This window comes from Notolepis coatsorum, assembly GCF_963971535.1.
Source record: "Notolepis coatsorum genome assembly, chromosome: 2".
In the NCBI taxonomy this organism is placed as follows: Eukaryota; Metazoa; Chordata; class Actinopteri; order Aulopiformes; family Paralepididae; genus Notolepis; species Notolepis coatsorum.
This window is the reverse complement of record NC_140166.1, coordinates 172266103-172285577: the sequence shown is the minus strand read 5'-3', so window position 1 is coordinate 172285577 and position 19475 is coordinate 172266103. Positions and strand designations below refer to the sequence as shown.

The following is a 19475-nucleotide window of genomic DNA, read 5'->3' as shown; positions in this document are numbered from 1 at the left end:
GGTGCTTTCAACATAACCATTTGTCGTCCGCGATCCTGTTTTCTCCCGGAGTGAGCCGGGGAGGGTTATGTGATTTGGTTGTGGGCGGGTCCTGAGCCCAGGACCGTGGATTGTTACCAATAAAGACGTGTGAATGGCCAATCAGAATTGAGAAATTTGCATGCCGTTGTATAAGTTTTCATACACGGAGAGACTGGAACCTATAAATTAAACTGGGGTTTTACCTGGGGATTCCTTAGAACCCCCGGGGACGCAGAGCCGCATTTTGGAAACCAATAATTTAGTAGGACTAAGTCCGCCACTGGTTTTAACTTGGAAAAACACAAAATAATAAACGAGCCATAATTAAGCTTTGACATTTTCATTTAGTTTATTGGAGAAATTTAATATACACGCTCCAGGCAGACATTAGCATTTCTGTGTAAGCAAATACTGGATGGTAATCATTCGTTCCCTATAGTGTAAGAGCCTACAAGTAATGCACTAAATTAGCAGAGTCCTTTACCTATTTCGAAAGTCAAGTCGAAATTCATTCTGACGATCGTATCGGTTGAGTCAAATATCAAGTGAGGCATCTCTGACGAGGTTCAGCAGAGGATTGACAGCTTTTTTCTTTTTCTTTCCTTTTTTCTTTTCCCCTCCAAAACTGCAGGGCAGGGAGCAGCTCCGCATCGCTTCACTTCACAGGACGGCCCATCTTCGGTAGCTGGGATGTGTCGTGATGCACTGTAAAGAATAAGATCATACATATTCCAGGTAAATACGTACTGTCTTGAACAAGAAAGAGGGCTGCAGCGTTCTTGTAGTGTGAATCATTCATTCATTCATTCATTCATTCATTCATTCATTCATTCATTCATTCATTCATTCATTCATTCATTCATTCATTCATTCAATCCAGTGTTTAGAAGGTGCTCTTTGGATATTTGGGGAACCAGTAGAAAAAACAAAGAAGTTCCAGGCACTCTTCATAATAAAAAAGCTTTAATAAATTGCTTAGTTCCTATTAGAACAATAAAGAAACTGCCAACATGTTTCGGCCTAGCTGTCGGCCTTCTTCAGGGCATACAAACAAATGAATGAACTCTGAGCCATATTCTAAAAAGGTTTTTAGAATATGGCTCAGAGTTCATTCATTTGAATATGGCTCAGAGTTCATTCATTTGTTTGTATGCCCTGAAGAAGGCCGACAGCTAGGCCGAAACATGTTGGCAGTTTTTTTTATTGTTCTAATATGAACTAAGCAATTTATTAAAGCTTTTTTATATATGAAGAGTGCCTGGAAATTCTTTAAAAAAAAATTATACATACTGTATTTGATCTATTATTTGTTTGTTTGTTTGTTTGTTTACTCATAATAAAGGAAACTACTGCATGTTGCATGTGTGTGTATTTGCTTTCAGTCCAGCTTCAGGTCATCATCAGGGCATCCCAAGTATCACGGTAATATGATGATAATTTCAGTTTTATCATGCTGAAATTGCCATTGTATAAATAATTTACCATGGTAGGCCTACTGCTGCCATGGTAAAAGTTACGTATCGCCATGGTACCACTTTTGTACTTAAATAACACCATGGTATAATCAGATCTAAACCATGATACCGATGGTAATATCATGGTATTTCCATAATTTCTTGGTCACTACCAACATCATAGTGAACAGAAAACAACAGAAATATTGTGATATTTGTAAAGGATGGTCTGATGACATAATAATGGCATGATGATGATCTGAGGACCAACAGCTTAGTAAATGGCCGCAGTGTTTAACATGCAGTACTGCATGCATTTTTCCTTTATTATTTAAGTCTCGAGTCATTTGTATCCTGTTGCACTTATCAAGAAGATTTATAGGAATCTTAAAGTTCCCTTGTTTGTTTGTCGTCACCAAGGTTGCTGAGATGACAGAAGACTAAAGGCACTTTCACGATAGAAACAAGGTTTTCTTTCTTACCCTCTTTGGGGTGGGGCTGGCTAGGCCTCGATAGAAACAAGGTTGTCTTTCTTACCCTCTTTGGGGTGGGGCTGGCTAGGCCTCGATAGAAACAAGGTTTTCTTTCTTACCCTCTTTGGGGTGGGGCTGGCTGGGCCTCGATAGAAACAAGGTTGTCTTTCTTACCCTCTTTGGGTGGGGCTGGCTAGGCCTCGATAGAAACAAGGTTGTCTTTCTTACCCTCTTTGGGGTGGGGCTGGCTAGGCCTCGATAGAAACAAGGTTTTCTTTCTTACCCTCTTTGGGGTGGGGCTGGCTGGGCCTCGATAGAAACAAGGTTTTCTTTCTTACCCTCTTTGGGGTGGGGCTGGCTGGGCCTCGATAGAAACAAGGTTGTCTTTCTTACCCTCTTTGGGGTGGGGCTGGCTAGGCCTCGATAGAAACAAGGTTGTCTTTCTTACCCTCTTTGGGGTGGGGCTGGCTGCGCCTCGATAGAAACAAGGTTTTCTTTCTTACCCTCTTTGGGGTGGGGCTGGCTAGGCCTCGATAGAAACAAGGTTGTCTTTCTTACCCTCTTTGGGGTGGGGCTGGCTAGGCCTTGATAGAAACAAGGGTCCTCATTCTCGAATGGACATGTGTAAAACTTACCAAGGATTTCCTTCATAACTCAATTTACGTACTTATTCGGCATTCTCAAACGGCTTCGTATTGTAAATTCTTTTAAGGATTTACTTGGGTTTACGTACTAAGTCGGATAGACCGATGTGCGCCCGTGGTTTCAACAGCTTTCTCTGGGAAAAGTCATTGGGGATTGCCGATACTACAGACATCTGTGGAATTAAATAATTATAATGATAATTACTACGACTGTCTCGATGTATTAGCGTGCACCCGAGTTTGGAAGAGCCTTCTTTGGAAAAAGACTGGATTATTTAGGAAATGGGCGATGTTTAGCGTGTAATAAACTACAAACTACAGTTTGTAGAAACAAACTCTTTTTTTTACATGTTGGACTAGAAATAGTGTCTGTCAAATGAGCCATACTATTGTCTCCATAGCTATAATATAGAATATACAATAGCTCTGCAAAGATCGTGAACTATCGTGAAAATGGTCAAGAAAAGCTGGCGCTAGCCAGTGCAGATGGGGAAAGGGCGTGGCTCTCTATGAGTTAACAATCACGTTCTACATATATAGTCATGACTCAAAGAACCATGTCCGTAAAAAAATCAATCAATAAATAAGAACTAACCCCTGATCGCTTCAGATATAGCTATAGTGAAATAGACTATTAATATTCCATATACTGTCTTGTTCTTATATTATTTATTGTTGGTTTTATTCATTTCTTACATTGCTTGCGCACATCTAAGAGCCAGTAGAAACAGCTTGATTGTATATTACTGTTGCACTTTACTGTTATATTTGCACTCTGGTTGGATGTTGTATTGTACTTGTGCTGTAAAATGCCAATACATTTGAATCTAATCTAATTTTGAGATCAGTCACAATCGCTTCCGCACTACCTGTAGAATGTATCAGCATGGTGGATGGCAATGGCAAACCTCTGTTGTTTTGCACACGCCTCATTTGCCTTATAAGCAGCTGGCGTGGCGTGTCTGTATGCAAATTAAATGAACAAGAACAAGCTTTTCAGTTTAAGAATGAATGACGTATTTCATTCATGGGAACCCAGTTGCGAAGACTTCGACGAGTTACGGAGACCATTTCACGCGTTCAGGAATCCGGAGGAGGATTTCTGTAAATCTGTCGGTACGAAATTTTTACCAAGATATTTACCAAGGCACTTACAAACACGTTCGAGAATGAGGACCAAGGTTTTCTTTCTTACCCTCTTTGGGGTGGGGCTGGCTAGGCCTCGCTGGTTGTTTGTTTCTGCTCGGGAGCTCTGAGCTGTCCCTGTAGTCTCTAGCTCTAGAGGGCTGGAGCTCCGGCCGAGACTTAACGGGCAAGGGGGGGCGGCTGACGCCCGGCATGGCCCCCCCCTCAGAGCGCGAGAAAACCACCGGCTTCTTGAAGGTCTTCAGTTGCAGCAGGGTCAAGGTTTTGGTCTCGGAGCAGGTGAAGGATCGGACGCGCGGGGTTGGCATCGGGGGGCGGTCGAGGTCGCCGTCGGAGGGCTTGGGGAAGGAGAAGATGGGGTCTGGAGGCGTGAGGTGGTCCTTGTGCTGAGGGTCTTGTTCCTTGCCTCGAGATGATGATGATGATTTCCCCGTTGCACCATAAAGAGGGTTGTCACACATCCCTGTCGGCTTCTCATCCTCACCCCTGGAAGACATCAAGGTTCAGTTTCACATTGACCTTCTCTGTCCAATCCTACTAGCAACATTGTACAATTAGCAACGTTGTACAAATAAGGTTAGATAAAAAAAGAAATGCTGGTTTTAAAAAGTAAATTATCGTCAGACATTTTAACAATACTATGCAAGAAATAAACTTGAAAAAGATTCATTGCAAACGTGGCGTCTTTGGTGAGGCACATGTGGTGGATTACGATTTATCAACTATATCGTAGACAGATCTTCTGATCAAAATAGGTTTAATAGTAAAAAGTTAAACAATTAATACAATGTACATGTGGGTTAAATGAGCTTGGGCTGAGAGCAGTGCCAGCTAGGAGAGATGAAGAAGAGACAGCGACAATGATCTTAAGTAGAGAAAGGGGTGGGGGCTGTAGCCCTTTGCCTCTCACCTAGGTGTGAACTAAGCTATTGTTTGGGGCAACCAAAAGGATTCCTCGACACACACTTACACAAGAGTGGGACTGCGCGGTCCGGCATCATAACCCTCTTTATGGATATCCTTGCCTCCTTGCCCGGGAGCTGGGACCTGTTTCTGTGGCTTGCTGTAACTCCAACCCTTATCACCTGCAGACCCTGCTTTGAAGCCCACCTCCATGTAATTGGGATTATTGATGTCGATCCCCTGGGAAAGAGCGAACCTGTTGAACAGGAGGGGGAGAAAATAAACACATTCCTGAAAATCACGCTTAGGACTTTTATTCTGAAGTAACCGTGAGACCGAAGGAATTTCTTACTTCATATCACTTCTGCCTTTTGAGGAGGCAGGGTCGTCCCTCTCCACTTGGATAAAATCTGCAGGTGTAATGAGATGGAGGATAAACACAACAGCTACTGTATGCACTCTGGTTGGATGCCAAACCTCTTTTCTATTGTACTGTACAATACATTTTAATCTAATCTAATCTAATCTAATCTAATCTAATCTAATCTAATCTAATCTAATCTAATCTAATGTATTAAAACCTTTCAGCACAGTATTTATGTGGACAGCGGTGGCCTAAAAGGTTAGATCTGGGTGGGGCAGTGAATGAATAACGCTTTCCCACTCCTACCGTTGATATGCCCTTGAGCAAGGCATTTGACCCCCCCAACTGCTCGACTGGAGCTTCTCAGTGGCCAACAGTGCATTTGTGCTCAGCAGACCTACTCTGAACCTACTCAGAACCTACTCAGAACCTACTCTGAACATACTCTGAACCTACTTTGAACCTACTCAGAACCTACTCTGAACCTACTCAGGGCAAACTCTGGGATTTCTTTTCTGAAGTATGCAAAGATTTTACCAAAGGCTTTACTGTGCTGTAGGACGGGTTGTGAACCCGTTTGAGGGCGTGGCACACTTACACAAGAATAAAACATTCACACAGGCACACTTCATAATTCTGCTTGTAAATTAAGTATAGAATTATCATACAAGAGGAGGTAGCAATAATAGGAGCAGCTGCTGACCAAGGAGCAACATTGATTAATTTGGATTGGGGAAAATATTATTATTTAACCCTTGAGTCAACCTGTAAAAAACCCACTACCTGTCTCCTGCGATCTCAGTAAAACATATCTTTTTCATGTATTGTTCCAATTTTCTTTCATGAATATCATTATTAACTTCAGTCCTCACCATACATATCGAATATTTATAAATTTTCAGGATTTTAACCATTTCTTAAATTAGGGTTAGGGTTAGGGTTGGGGTTAGGGTTAGGGTTAGGGGGTTAGGGTTAGGGTTAGTTAGGGTGAGTCCAAGATGTGATACTGAGCTACTTTTTTGGCATATACATCAAATCTAGCCAACGCTATCCATAAACACACGTGAAAAAAGGGCTTTTTGACCAGAACTGCGACAAAGGTGACTCAAGGGTTAAGATGATTTTGATCATTGTGGCAGATATCAACCCCCCTCTCATGGATATGTGAAGGACGGGAGATATTATTGCCACGGAAGGAGTGGAAACAATTAGGTAGCTGATTAGTACTGATAGAACACACCTGTGCATCATTAGTTCACCCACATCTCACGTGCACACACCCCAGACACACACACTACAAATACACTAGGTTAGTGAGAGATGAGTTGAGTGGAGGTGAGGTTGGAGTTGTTGTATTGAGAGAGATTGTTATATTCAGAGTTTTGTGAGGTGAGAGAGGTAGTGAGAAGAGAGGTGAAGGCGAGAAGGTGTTCATTGTGTACTGGACCCTAGACTGGCTGAGAAACCCCCTTGTGTACTGACCCTGGACCGGAAGACTACTCTGAGTATTGAACAATCCCTTCTTTTTGTACGAGAGCCTGTTTTGTGTTTTGACCATTGGACTGTAGTATTACGACCATTCTCTTTGCCTAACGAACTGAATTCTGTCCATAATCAATAAATATTCTTATTGATTGATATTGCTCTTGTGTGGACATTCAAATTTGTTTGTTTTTGAACCGTGGCAAGTCTGAACCCCACCAGGCTTGTCACAATATTTTAATCAAGAAATTGTGATATTTTCTTTAAGGCTGAACTAACTTCAAGGCACACTTTAAACGCTACTATCTGTGGCATTGACCATATTCACACAGTGTCCATTTAGCTCCTTTCCACCCTTTTTGGGGACACGGTGAAAAAGGAACTCAACCTGAGCACGTGATTCACAGTATTGATATCTAGGCTCACCGTAGAGCTTCTCCGTCTGCTTGCCCTCAGAGAGGCGCAACTGGATGCCCCCCGTCAAGGTGCCCGTGCGCTCTCCATGGTGAGTCAGCGTGATGTGGAACTCTGTGTAGTTGCTCTCGGCAGCTCTCAGCGCCACGCAACCCTCTCCTGTGGGGAAGGAGCGACAACAGGAAAAGAAAATGTTTTGGGATGGGAATTAAGATTTTCCAGATATTAGAAGAAGAAGAAGAAGAAGAAGTCTTTATTTGTCATGCAGATTTTAACACACACACATGCGATGGGCGACCCACAGGAACACACACACATGCACTGAGTCGCTGAATGAAATGTTCTCTGCACATCCCATCCCATCTTCCTTCCCCCCAAGGGCAGCCGGGAGTAGACGAGGGCTGCAGCGGGGGGGGGGGGGGGGGGGGGGGGGCGTGCCCGGGGACCAATCCAAGTGCTCCTGTCCGTCTTTGTCAGGGACGCAACAGCGTTAGCGATCTGTTGTGCATGTTTTTCCATTGGGTTTATCTTATCGGGAGGGGAAACCCTTGCGAGCACGGGGAGAACATGCAAACTCCACACAGAAAGGCACGGGAGATACCTCACCTGGGTAACTGGCACCATGGCAACCTGGTCCCCAAGCTGCTTAGCTTGCGTTCTAGCTGGGTTGAGCTACCTGTTAGCCAGTTAGCTGTTAGCTACGACACTAGCTCTGTACACTCGCTCGGCTGGGAACGTTAGCCTGATGCTACCAGTTAGCCTGGAGTTAGCTGTTAGCTTGTGCTACACCGTTGAACATTAGCCGTGAGAATAGCAGGCCATAGCACTCTGACTACGACGTCATCTTTGACAGAAGATGTAGTCAGCCCTACACCATGATCGGCTGTTGGAGGGGGGCGTCTCCGCTTCTTTTGCCCCGCCAGCGAGGGCCTTCGTCAACGTGGAGACCAGCCTGTTGCGGTCCTCTCAGCCTGCGTTCATTGGTGCAGGTAAGGGTCCATTGGACACTTCCCCCCTCTTCCTTCCTTCCCCTTCCGAATGTTTTGTAATAACGATGTTTTTTTCCAAAACGTATGTTGCTTCACTACATTTGGGGATGCGACATGTGTTGTGTGTGAATTGTCTTGATCGCTGGTATAGCTTTCTCTCTACCTAGAAAACGGCGTTGTTTTTTACGTGAGTAAAAATTTACTGGTTTTGTTGTATGATGAGAGGTTGTGTGTTCATGTAACGTTAGGCAACGTAGCTGAGCTCACAACTGGCTGGGTTAAAAACCCTGCAAAGCTATGCATAGTGGCATGTGATCGAGGGGTGAGTCCCTCTCTCAGCTTGTGATGATAATAAACAGGTGGCGAGTTTCACATTTAAACAGGGCTGTACCTGTTCAAACGAGTCGTATCAGGGGTAAGGTGGTGAGGGGTGGTTTTTTCCCCCGATTTTCCCCTGGGCCCCCCCCCCCCCCCTCCCCTCAAACATGATTTTGTTTACAATATATTGTTTCACTATGTTTGTGGGGATACGGTGTAACCCCTCAGCTTCTGCTGGGGTTGTGCTCCTGCTTAGAGAGGCAACTTTTTTCTGAAGATTGTTTGGTCGCTGTCATGTGGACTTAGCAAGGCCTGTGACCAGTACTTAATCGAGGACTTGTGTCTTCTCTCGTTATGAAAAACGGCGTTCCTCTTACGGTAGTGAGAGTGTACTTTTGCCTTTTTTGTTGTGATGGAGGGTTGTGTGTGTCGTTAAGATCCACGTTCTGGGTTAGGTGTTGGCCTACAGAAGTTACATGTGTAAGCTCTTGTACCAGGGCCCTTAAAGGGGCCCTCTCTTGGTCTGCGTTTTTCTTCCTTTAGGAAAAGGTGTAAAAATGCAGGTGGCAGGTTCGCACATGAGCCTATGTGAAGCTGTTACCTTGACAGGTGTACATGCGCTTCATGTAGCACGCTATGACTGGTGTCATGGCTCTGCTTTGTCATTGCATTGTATCAGGGGTGAGGGGTCATGAGGGGGTGAACTGATAAAACCTCCCTCCCCTTTTTCTGATTGGTCAGGGGGTTGGGCCTCCTGTCCTTCGGGCTTCCTGTCACATTGCTGGGTCAGCGCATCACAGGGTAGGGAGGGGGGGGGAAGGGAGTTCCCTGGTCCCACGCCATATTGGGCGGTGGGCCACGGAATTCCCCCCTCCATAGAGTACGTCACTGGGCGCGTTTCTATTGGTTGTGAGACTTTTTGAGTTATTTTCAGGCTCCATGTTGTGGACCTCTGTTATTGTCAAGGTGAGTAGAACATAAAAAGAAGTTCTGCTCTGTTGTATGTGTATTGAGCTTGGTAGGTGATGCAATGCAGTTGCATTGTTCTTCTGCTCTGCTCCCTACTAGTAGTGTGTATATTGGGTCAGAGCCTCCTCCTCAGGGAGTTTCAGAGCCTCCACCTCAGGGAGTTTCAGAGCCTCCTCGGTGAGTTCAGAACCTCCCTCTCAGTGAGGGAGCCTCCTCAGAGTTTCAGAGCCTCCTCCTCAGAGAGTCCTAGTCCAATTGTTACATAGCTCAATGTTGCATATGTCTTTTCAATTTATTGCTCACGTGGGAAGTCTCTCTGGGGGTTCCCCGTCCCCTCTTTTATGGAGCAGGTTGACGGGGTGTTGTTTTCCCTCAGCCGCGTCGTATGGGACCCATGTCCGTATTCTTTTCTGTAAAAAAAGCGGCTTCTTGTCGTTCTCCCAGGCGGCTTGGAGGAACGGTATCTGGGTTCTTGTTAGAATTTCCATTGATATGTTTTGGGTCTCGACGTGTATGTAGTGCTGGCCCTGAGTGCTTCTGATAGGAACCATACATGGGCTTGCGCGCCTTGGTTGCTCATCATTGAAACAGCGTTTTTATGGGGCAACTGGGATGGAGTTTGTCTCTTCCGAGCGCCAGTGTACTAGGCTTGTCTCGACGAATTCTCGTTCATCTCTGGGGGATGTTAACAGAATAGATTGAAGCATTGGTAGAGGGGTCTCACACCCTTGGGGTGGGCCACCTGGTGCAGTGCTTTGTGTTCTGACCATCTGGGTGGCGCCCTCTATAATGTTTTGGATCAACACGGGTACCTACTCCCCTCCTGGGACTGGGGATGGCGGCGTGATTAGGACACGGGACTGGTTCTGGTCGCGCCGGACCAGGTCAGTTAACCCGTTGTCTGCCAGGGCGCAGATCTGCTGTTCTGGTACCCTGAGGGACTTGTGCTTTTTCGGGGGGAAAATGCCGGGTCGGCCCGGGCGTTGCAGGGTTTGATGTTATGGAGGTGTTCGTGGTTGTGTTACTGAGTGTTATCCCTCACTGTTGCTTGGTCCATGTTGTGTTGTACCTTGCGCTGTGCTGAAGGAGCCCGGTCCTTCTCCATAATTTTTCGCCCCTCTCTTCTCCTGCTTGGCGGGGCTGGGAGGGGGCTGTCGAGGTGGTTCTTGTAGAACTCCTCTGGCATCCCTGTGTACGTCCCGGTCCGCCGGGCCCGGGTCCGAATTTGTTTTCGTCTACCTGTTGGCCTGGGTTAACCCCTTCTTGAAAACTGAAACACTTGTACTGCTGTATAGCCAGTGTATACCCGCAGTTGTGTTTTGGAGTTTTTTCTTGGGGGGTTATAGGAACAACCGCCTCATGTTAGAACCAAGGGGGTGGTTGGTTCCCTGGTGTGTTGGTAGCGGAGTCAACTCTCAGGGTAGGCCGGGTTTGGCCCCGTCTGCCTGTGAGTGTGCCCCCGCACCTTTCATGACGTCTGCCAATCATGTCAGCCTTCTCTGCCTTGGCCCCTCTAGAGAGTCGAGGTTTTTTTTGTGGAGGCTGCGACATGGTGCACAGCATACCAGCATACGCCCCTGCCGCCGGGGTGCTGTTTTCAGCAGACCCCTTTGGCGCCTGTCTAGTCCGCAGTGCTCCAGGCTCGGGTTGAGTGGCCTGTTGCCTGGATTGAGGGATCGACCTCTTTTGGGGGTTGTCTCCCCGGTGCGCTGCCTGGTCCCGCTGTGGGTGTAGCCTCTTGAGTGCTTCGGGGCGGCGTGCTGTAGGGGGGAAGGGCCTGCTCTTGGATGGGCCCTGTCCGAATACGCTGGCGATATGGGGGGTGGTGTCACTAGTGACCGCCTGGTGGGGTCTCAATGCTGCGACGTCGTTGGCCTCACCAGGCCCCCTTTTCCGGGGGGTCCAGTCCCTTCCTGGGGCTAGGTCCTCCTTCGCGCTCCGCTGCTACGGCCTTGCCACGGGGTTGGGTTTTTGCCCTTGACCCTGTGATATTAGGGGTTGTAACAGGGGTTTTATTTCTTCCCGTTCATTCCCTAGTGGCATGTGGGTTGCGCGTTTGTGTAGTTGTGGGTTCTTCTGTGGAAGGTAAGTCCCACGGTCTGCTCACCCTGTGCGTTTGAGTTGCTAAACTCCTCTTCGCACAGTCGGATCCGATTCCCTCCCGTCCTCCACTAGGGGGGTCCGGGGGCTCGGGTCCTCCCCGGTTCTGATGGTTGTGGGGGGCCTCAGCGGGTACATTTGTCGAGCTTCCGCTCTGCTCAGCTCCTGTATTCCAGTAGACGCAGAGCGGAGCTACACGACCTATAACGTACGGTTATATCTATAACCACAGTTATATGAGTGTAGTGACGCTCTGCGTCGGACTCACTGAGGACCCCGTGGTCTTCGCCTTTGTGGTGAAAGACTTGGGAAGGAGCTGTTAGTATGGCCACACCCCTGCTTATGTAGAAGAGCGGATGGGGGTGTGGCCAGGCGGATGGGTGTGTAAAGGTGCATGTGGAGATTTATTCAGTGCTAGTACTGATACAGGGATGTATTCCAGTAGACGCAGAGCGTCACTACACTCATATAACTATGGTTATAGATATAACTGTACGTTTGCATCTTTTGAACTTGGAGGGCTGGTGCTGTCCGTGTTGGGGTTCAGTGTTTCTGTCACGGTTGTGGTGGTACAGGACAACGGACAGGCAGGAGACAGAAGACGGTAAAACCAAACGGGCGGTGTATTTATTGAAGACAGGCAGGTAGGATACAGGATGACAGAACGCGGGGAGACTAACTGGCTAAACTAAAGAGGAAGGATAAACACTTAACACTAGGAACTGTAACATTGAGGCAGACTGGACAGAAACACAAACAGGACATGTAACTGAGCAGGACAGAAACGGGTAACAGAAACAGGCAAACTGACGTAAATACACAGGGTGGTGATTACTGAGAAACAGAGGCTGGAGAAACAAGAGGGAGAGACAGACAGATAAACAAGAGGGAGAGACAGACAGAGAGACAAGAGAGAGATAGACAGAGAAACAAGAGAGAGAGAGACCCAGAGAAAAGAGAAAGAGACAGACAGAGAAACAAGAGAGACAGACAGAGAAACAAGAGGGAGAGACAGACAGAAAAACGAGACAGAGAGACAAGAAAGACAGACAGAGAAACAAGAGGGAAAGATAGACAGATAGATACGAGAGAGACAGACAGAGAAACAAGAGGGAGAGACAGACGGAGAGACAAGAGGGAGAGACAGATGGAGAGACAAGAGGGAGAGATAGACAGATAAACAAGAGGGAGACAGAGAAACAAGAGGGAGACAGATAGAGAAACAGACAGATATACAGAGAAACAAGAGAGAGAGACAGACAGAGAGACAGATAAGCAAGAGAGACAGACAGAGAAACACATGGGAGAGACAGACAGAGAAACAAGAGAGAGAGAGACAGAGAAACAAGAGGGAGAGACAGACAGAAACAAGAGGGAGAGACAGACAGAGAGACAAGAGAGAGAGACAGAGAAACAAGAGGGAGAGACAGACAGAGAAACAAGAGGGAGAGACAGACAGAGAAACAAGAGGGAGAGACAGACAGAGAAACAAGAGGGAGAGACAGACAGAGAGACAAGAGAGACAGACAGAGAAACAAGAGGGAGAGACAGACAGAGAGACAAGAGAGACAGACAGAGAAACAAGAGGGAGAGACAGACAGAGAGACAAGGGGGAGAGACAGAGAAACAAGAGGGAGAGACAGACAGAGAAACAAGAGAGAGAGACAGACAGAGAAACAAGAGACAGACAGACAGAAAAACAAGAGAGAGACAGACAGAGAAACAAGAGACAGACAGATAAACAAGAGAAACAACAGACAGAGAAACAAGAGGGAGAGACAGACAGAGAAACAAGAGGGAGACAGATAAACAAGAGGGAGAGACAGAGACAAATAAACAAGAGAGAGACAGATAAACAAGAGAAACAACAGACAGAGAAACAAGAGGGAGAGACAGACAGACAGAGAAACAAGAGGGAGAGACAGACAGAGAAACAAGAGGGAGAGACAGACAGAGAAACAAGAGGGAGAGACAGAGAAACAAGAGGGAGAGACAGAGACAAGAGGGAGAGACAGATAAACAAGAGAGAGACAGATAAACAAGAGCGAGACACAGATAAACAAGAGGGAGAGACAGAGAGACAAGAGGGAGAGACAGACAGAGAAACAAGAGGGAGAGACAGACAGGGAAACAAGAGGGAGAGACAGATAAACAAGAGGGAGAGACAGAGAGACAAGAGGGAGAGACAGACACAGAAACAAGAGGGAGAGACAGAAACAAGAGGGAGAGATAGAGAAACAAGAGGGAGAGACAGACAGAGAAACAAGAGGGAGAGACAGATAAACAAGAGGGAGAGACAGACAGAGAAACAGGAGGGAGAGACAGAGGCAGAGAAACCGGAGAGAGAGACAGAGGCAGAGAAACCGGAGGGAGAGACAGAGAGACAAGAGGGAGAGACAGAGAGACAAGAGGGAGAGACAGAGAGACAAGAGGGAGAGACAGACACAGAAACAAGAGGGAGAGACAGAAACAAGAGGGAGAGATAGAGAAACAAGAGGGAGAGACAGACAGAAACAAGAGGGAGAGACAGACAGAGAAACAAGAGGGAGAGACAGATAAACAAGAGGGAGAGACAGAGGCAGAGAAACCGGAGGGAGAGACAGAGGCAGAGAAACAAGAGGGAGAGACAGATAAACAAGAGGGAGAGACAGACAGAGAAACAGGAGGGAGAGACAGAGGCAGAGAAACCGGAGAGAGAGACAGAGGCAGAGAAACCGGAGGGAGAGACATAGGCAGGGGGGCTGGATTTCACAACCGTGACACTTTCTGCCTTTGAGAATTTACACTTTATACAGTATATACATATATGATATATTATACAAATGAATTGATCCAGTATGATGGAATGTTCTGAGGAAGGACTCTCCCGATCTACATCATTGGCAAGTAAAAAAGGGTCCTTACCATTTAACTAAACCAACAAAACAACAACAACAATAACATTATTGTTACCCTGAGACATACAGTACGGTGGTACATTACATACTAACAAAAGTGTGAATACGGTAGTTAAAGATATGATCCCCCTGTACGTTTAGCTGAAGTTGACTCAGTCTACACATATCACGGCGTCCTTTACCATAAGACTCGTCACAGTCTGTTGACTTGATGCACATGAGGATGTGCTGGTCCAACAAGTACTCTGGGTCAGAGATGATGGGGATGAGCTGGAAGTAGAAATCAAAACACACTGATTAAGACAATAGGGATTTTGATACACCACAGAAAGACAATCAACTTGTACATAAACCCAAAAAAACAACACATAACACAACCCTCAACTTACCGTAACTTCGGTTCCGAATCTAACTTTTATTGAGCCGTCAAAATGCTCAGAGTTCTCACCCTCGGGACTCTTGACAAATTCTGTGGACATTGAGAGTAATCAACAACAACAACAACAACAACAACAACAACAACAACAACAACAATATAATACATAATAATGTATACACAACGCAATATAATAATAATAATAATACTCATCGTCATTATCTATATTTATATTTACATTTAATTTAGCTGACGCCTTTATCCAAAGCGACTTTCAAGTTGTGTACAACAAGTCAGCAGGAAGGGTGCAGCTCTGGCAGATAAGGGTAAGTGGTATTGTTCATCTAGCAGCGTCGAACTTGAGTGCTGCACTCTGAGTGCATAGTAGTAAATAGACATATTAGCATAGTAGGTAGTAGTATAGGCATAGTGGCATAGTACATAGTAGATAGTAGTATAGACATAGTAGCATAGTACACAGTAGATAGTAGTATAGACATATTAGCATAGTAGTTTGTAGTATAGGCATAGTAGATAGTAGTATAGACATAGTAGCATAGTACATTGTAGATAGTGTAGACATAGTAGCATAGCACATAATAGTAAAAGACTATAAAGTCTGAATAATAAATCCAACATGATACGGTCAGGTCAGATAGATAAGATATTCCTTTATTGATCCCCTTGGGGAAATCCGGACGTCATAGCAGCATGGGGGAGGGGAGGCACAGGTATGGGCAGGGTAATAGTAGAAAGACATAAATATAGGCAATGGAATTAGATCTGAATATAAAAAATATGATAACAAATAAAAAAAAATAAACAGTGTACAGCACACAGCCACCCACTGGGACATGAGGAGATGAGCTTCCTTTTGCAGCTATGTCACAACCCTGTGTTAGATATACGGGGTGGGGAGGATCTACGTGGGAGGGGCACCAATCACCTTTGTTTTTTCTTGTTCTTTTTTTTTTTTTTTTTTTACTGTTTTTTTAATATTCTTACAGACAATTTTTTTAAGTTGGGGTGGGTTATATGGGCCTTTTTTTCTTCTTATGTTCGTACTTTGGGCATCTCGTCAACAAAGACCAAATTTTGGTTATCTATTAGTACAGATTCATATACTTTTGAATTATTTTACTTCATATTATAAATGTCGTCTTTAGCTATTTTTTCATGGAACGTTAAAGGTCTTAACAATTCCATTAAAAGGGCTAGCTGTCTTGATACTATATCATATATCAAGAAATCGAGTTGAAATTGCCATGTTACAAGAAACGCACTTGCTTGAAAGAGATATGCACAAATTAGAAAATCAGCGTTATAAAGTGGCTTCTTCTGCTTCAGCTTTGAATAAAACCAAAGGGGTTGATATAATCATTGATAAAAAATGCAAAATTACCATCATAGGCAAAGGCAGTGATCAAGAAGGAAGAATAGCTTTTCTAAAATGTATTCATAATGGTAAAATAATTGCGTTTATTAATGTCTATGCACCCAACTGTTATGAACCAGACTTTTTTCAATCATTGAATAAAGTACTAATGGAACTAGCTGATTTCCAGTTGATTATTGGGTCAGATATGAATTCTGTTTTGGATCATACCTGGGATAAATCTAAAGCAGTTAATCATAATGCTCGCTCGACAAACGCTTTAAAGCACTTGCTATCTGACTTTAATCGTATTGATATTTGGCAGGTTCATAATCCAGGCAACAGGGAGTATACCTTTTTCTCTAATAGACATCTATCATTTTCCCATATAGATTTAGTTTTAATATCAGCATCCTTATTTTCAGACGTCAAAAATGTTTTAATCCGACCTATGAGTTTATCAGATCACCATGCCTATTTCTGTCAATTTCAATTCAGCCAGGCTAAGAAAAAGGCCACCAGATGGCGCTTTAACTGCTCTTTATTGGATAATCCAGCATTCTGTGAGCAATTTCAGTCTGAGCTAGCCCAATTTTTATTGATTAATAATCCAATCCAATCCAACTTTATTTATAAAGCGCTTTAACAGCCACAGGGGCACAGAGTGCTGTACAGGGGGATAATAATAACTCCGTGGATGATTTCAGGATACTTTGGGACGCCACTAAAGGCTTTGTCAGAAATAATGCTATTTCTTTCTCTTCAAGTCTTAATAAATCTCAGCTAAAACGAATATCTGAATTAGAAACCATGTTGTCTACCTTGGACCTATATCTCAACAGAGGCATTACTCTCAGCAGACTGCCGCTACACTAGCCAATGTTAACTTAAGAGTGAACTAAACGATCTTATCAGGAAAAGAGCCGAATCCTCCATCCATAAAGTCAGAGTAAATCAATACTTTCATGGTAGTCGACCGAGTCAAATACTGGCCAACAAACTACGCAATAGTGATCTTGTAGGAAATATTACTACTGTTACATCAGAAAATGGTGAGCTGCTTACAGATCAAAAATTAATCAATACAAGATTTGCTAAATTTTATAATGATTTATATACTACAGAAGGCGAGCGCTCCTCTGAAGAGATTGAATCTTTTTTAAGTGGCCTTAACCTCTCTGTTTTGTCACGAGTTGAATCAAGTTTAATGGGTGCTCCTATATCATTACAAGAACTCAAAACATCTCTGGAAACTATGAATAAAGGCAAGTCTCCAGGGTGGGATGGCATTCCCCCTGAATTTTATTTGAGGTTCTGGGACGTTTTAGGCCCACTACTACTTGAAATGATTAATACATCCATATCTAAAGGCTCCTTCGGGAGAGACGTGAATATGTCCCTAATCTCTCTTTTATTAAAAAAAGGTAAAGATCCAAACCAGTGTTCTAATTGGCGCCCTATTTCTTTCATTAATACAGATGCCAAACTATAAAGTATGATCTTGCCGTCTTGAAAAGTTTTTACCTAAACTGATTCACCCAGATCAAAGTGGTTTTGTTAAAAAAAGACTTTCGTCTGATAATTTGCAACGTCTCCTTCACATTGTCAACTCCGCCTCTCATGCTAAAGTGTCGTCAGCTATTCTCTCTGTTGACGCAGAAAAGGCCTTTGACCGTCTGGAGTGGACCTATCTTTGGGCTGTACTGAAACATATGGGACTAGGTCAACATTTCATAAATATGGTAAAAATAATATTTTTTAATCCATCAGCCAGTGTTATAACCGGAAATATTAGTTCTCCTCCTTTCAAAATCACTCGTGGAAGTAGGCAAGGGGATCCGATTTCTGCAAGCTTGTTTAATTTATCCCTTGAACCTTTAGCCCAACCTATACGGCAATCAGAAAACATTAAGCCAATCTCTGTCAATTCTACTGATCATCATATTTCGCTCTATGCGGACGACATCCATATATAGACGACATATATGGAGAATGTATCTCATTCCCTCCCAAGCCTCCTGCAAATTTTTGAAAAATTCAGTTCAATTTCAAGTTATAAAATAAACTGGACCAAATCAGCACTAATGTACCTAAGAACCACTCCTAACTGTGCTTGACCATGAGATCCCGGTTGTAACCCAATTTAAATATCTTGGTATTGATATTTCCTTCAATTGAAAAAATTGTGTCTGTAAACTACAATAGAACCATTAGGTCAATCATAGACGATCTCAATCGATGGTGTAATACAGGGGTTCCCAAAGTCGGGGTCGTGACCCCCAGGATGATTTCCCCAAAAAAATCCTGCACCAGAATGCAGGAAATGAAGTCTTTGTAACAAGAAATGTCCTGGTGGGGGACCCCCTGCTTAAACAGTGGCCTGACTGGGGCTATATTTTGCACTATATTTCCTGGCCTGAATGATTTCCCCAGTCCGGCCCTGGTTAAAAGCCTCCAATGCTTATTAGTGTGTGTGCGTTTGAACGTTTGCATGTTTCAACCATACATTTCCATTTATAAAAAAATATATATTACATTTTTTATTTTTTATTTTTTTACCTCCTATAATAGTGGGGGTCGCGGCTCTCTGACACCGTTATTTGGGGGTTGCGGCCTGAAAAGTTTGGGAACCCCTGGTGTAATATACCTGTCTCCCTTTCCGGCAGAGTCTCTATTATCAAAATGAACATATTACCTCGAGTAAACTTCTGTAGTTCCATGATTCCTATTGCCCCACCTGTTGCTCATTGGGAAATTTTACATAGAGCAGTCTCACAATTTATATGGCGAGGCAAGCGAGCTCGGGTTAAACTTACTACCTTACAAAATGAACGGCAATCTGGCGGTTTAGCTGTACCAAATTTTAAGTAATATTTTCAAGCGTTATCATTTCGTCCTCTGTTGAGTTGGTTTAATAAAAATTCGGAGGCCCCTTGGCTTAATATTGAAAAACATATTGTGGCACCGATTCGTTTACAAGACATTGGGCTAGATCCACAAAGAATGGATTGCACGGAGCAAGTTGCACCCTTACTTAAAATTCATTATGAATTGAAAATGGGGGACCCTGATGTAAACAAGACGAAAGTCTTTCTCTGGTCTGCATCCCCTTAACAATTGTGTGTATTGAGCCATACTGTATTGTACCCATTCTGCAATCTGTTAATAACATTTTCATTCAATCAATCAATCTGCACGGTGATTGATTGAATGAAAATATATTGCCTGTACCTGTGCCTTTCATCCAAAAATGAAATAAAAATATATGATTTTTTTTAAATAAACAGTGTAAAAATACAGTTATAAAAATAAGCAGTGTAAACAATATCGAATGAACACCTAGAAAACCTACTCTCCAAGCAGCTGGAATGGTATTCAATGAAGAACTTTGTCTTTGACTTTGTCATCAAGGTGGCGACCCAGTTTGTGAACTGGATCGAACCCTGTGAGGAAATGTTTGGATCTGTGGGGGGAAAAAACAGACATAATAATTATTACATTAAATTGCATGTTCTAATATGTCGTGGGACAACATGGCAGCGATGCTGTG

The 19475-nt window shown here is 44.1% G+C and overlaps 1 protein-coding gene across 1 annotated transcript in view; it reads right to left on the bottom strand.

Moving 5' to 3' along the window:
- Nucleotides 1-382: 382 nt before the first annotated feature.
- inpp5d (inositol polyphosphate-5-phosphatase D) overlaps nucleotides 383-19475 on the bottom strand; it is a 70877-nt gene continuing 51784 nt past the window's right edge. The window contains exons 20-27 of the mRNA XM_084307675.1: nucleotides 19278-19388; nucleotides 14564-14643; nucleotides 14357-14444; nucleotides 6914-7060; nucleotides 4994-5051; nucleotides 4709-4897; nucleotides 3788-4224; nucleotides 383-726 (exon numbers count right to left, since the gene is read on the bottom strand). Of these exons, the coding sequence (XP_084163801.1) occupies nucleotides 677-726; nucleotides 3788-4224; nucleotides 4709-4897; nucleotides 4994-5051; nucleotides 6914-7060; nucleotides 14357-14444; nucleotides 14564-14643; nucleotides 19278-19388 (1160 nt within the window). The 3' untranslated portion in view covers nucleotides 383-676. The remainder of the gene's footprint in view (nucleotides 727-3787; nucleotides 4225-4708; nucleotides 4898-4993; nucleotides 5052-6913; nucleotides 7061-14356; nucleotides 14445-14563; nucleotides 14644-19277; nucleotides 19389-19475) is intronic.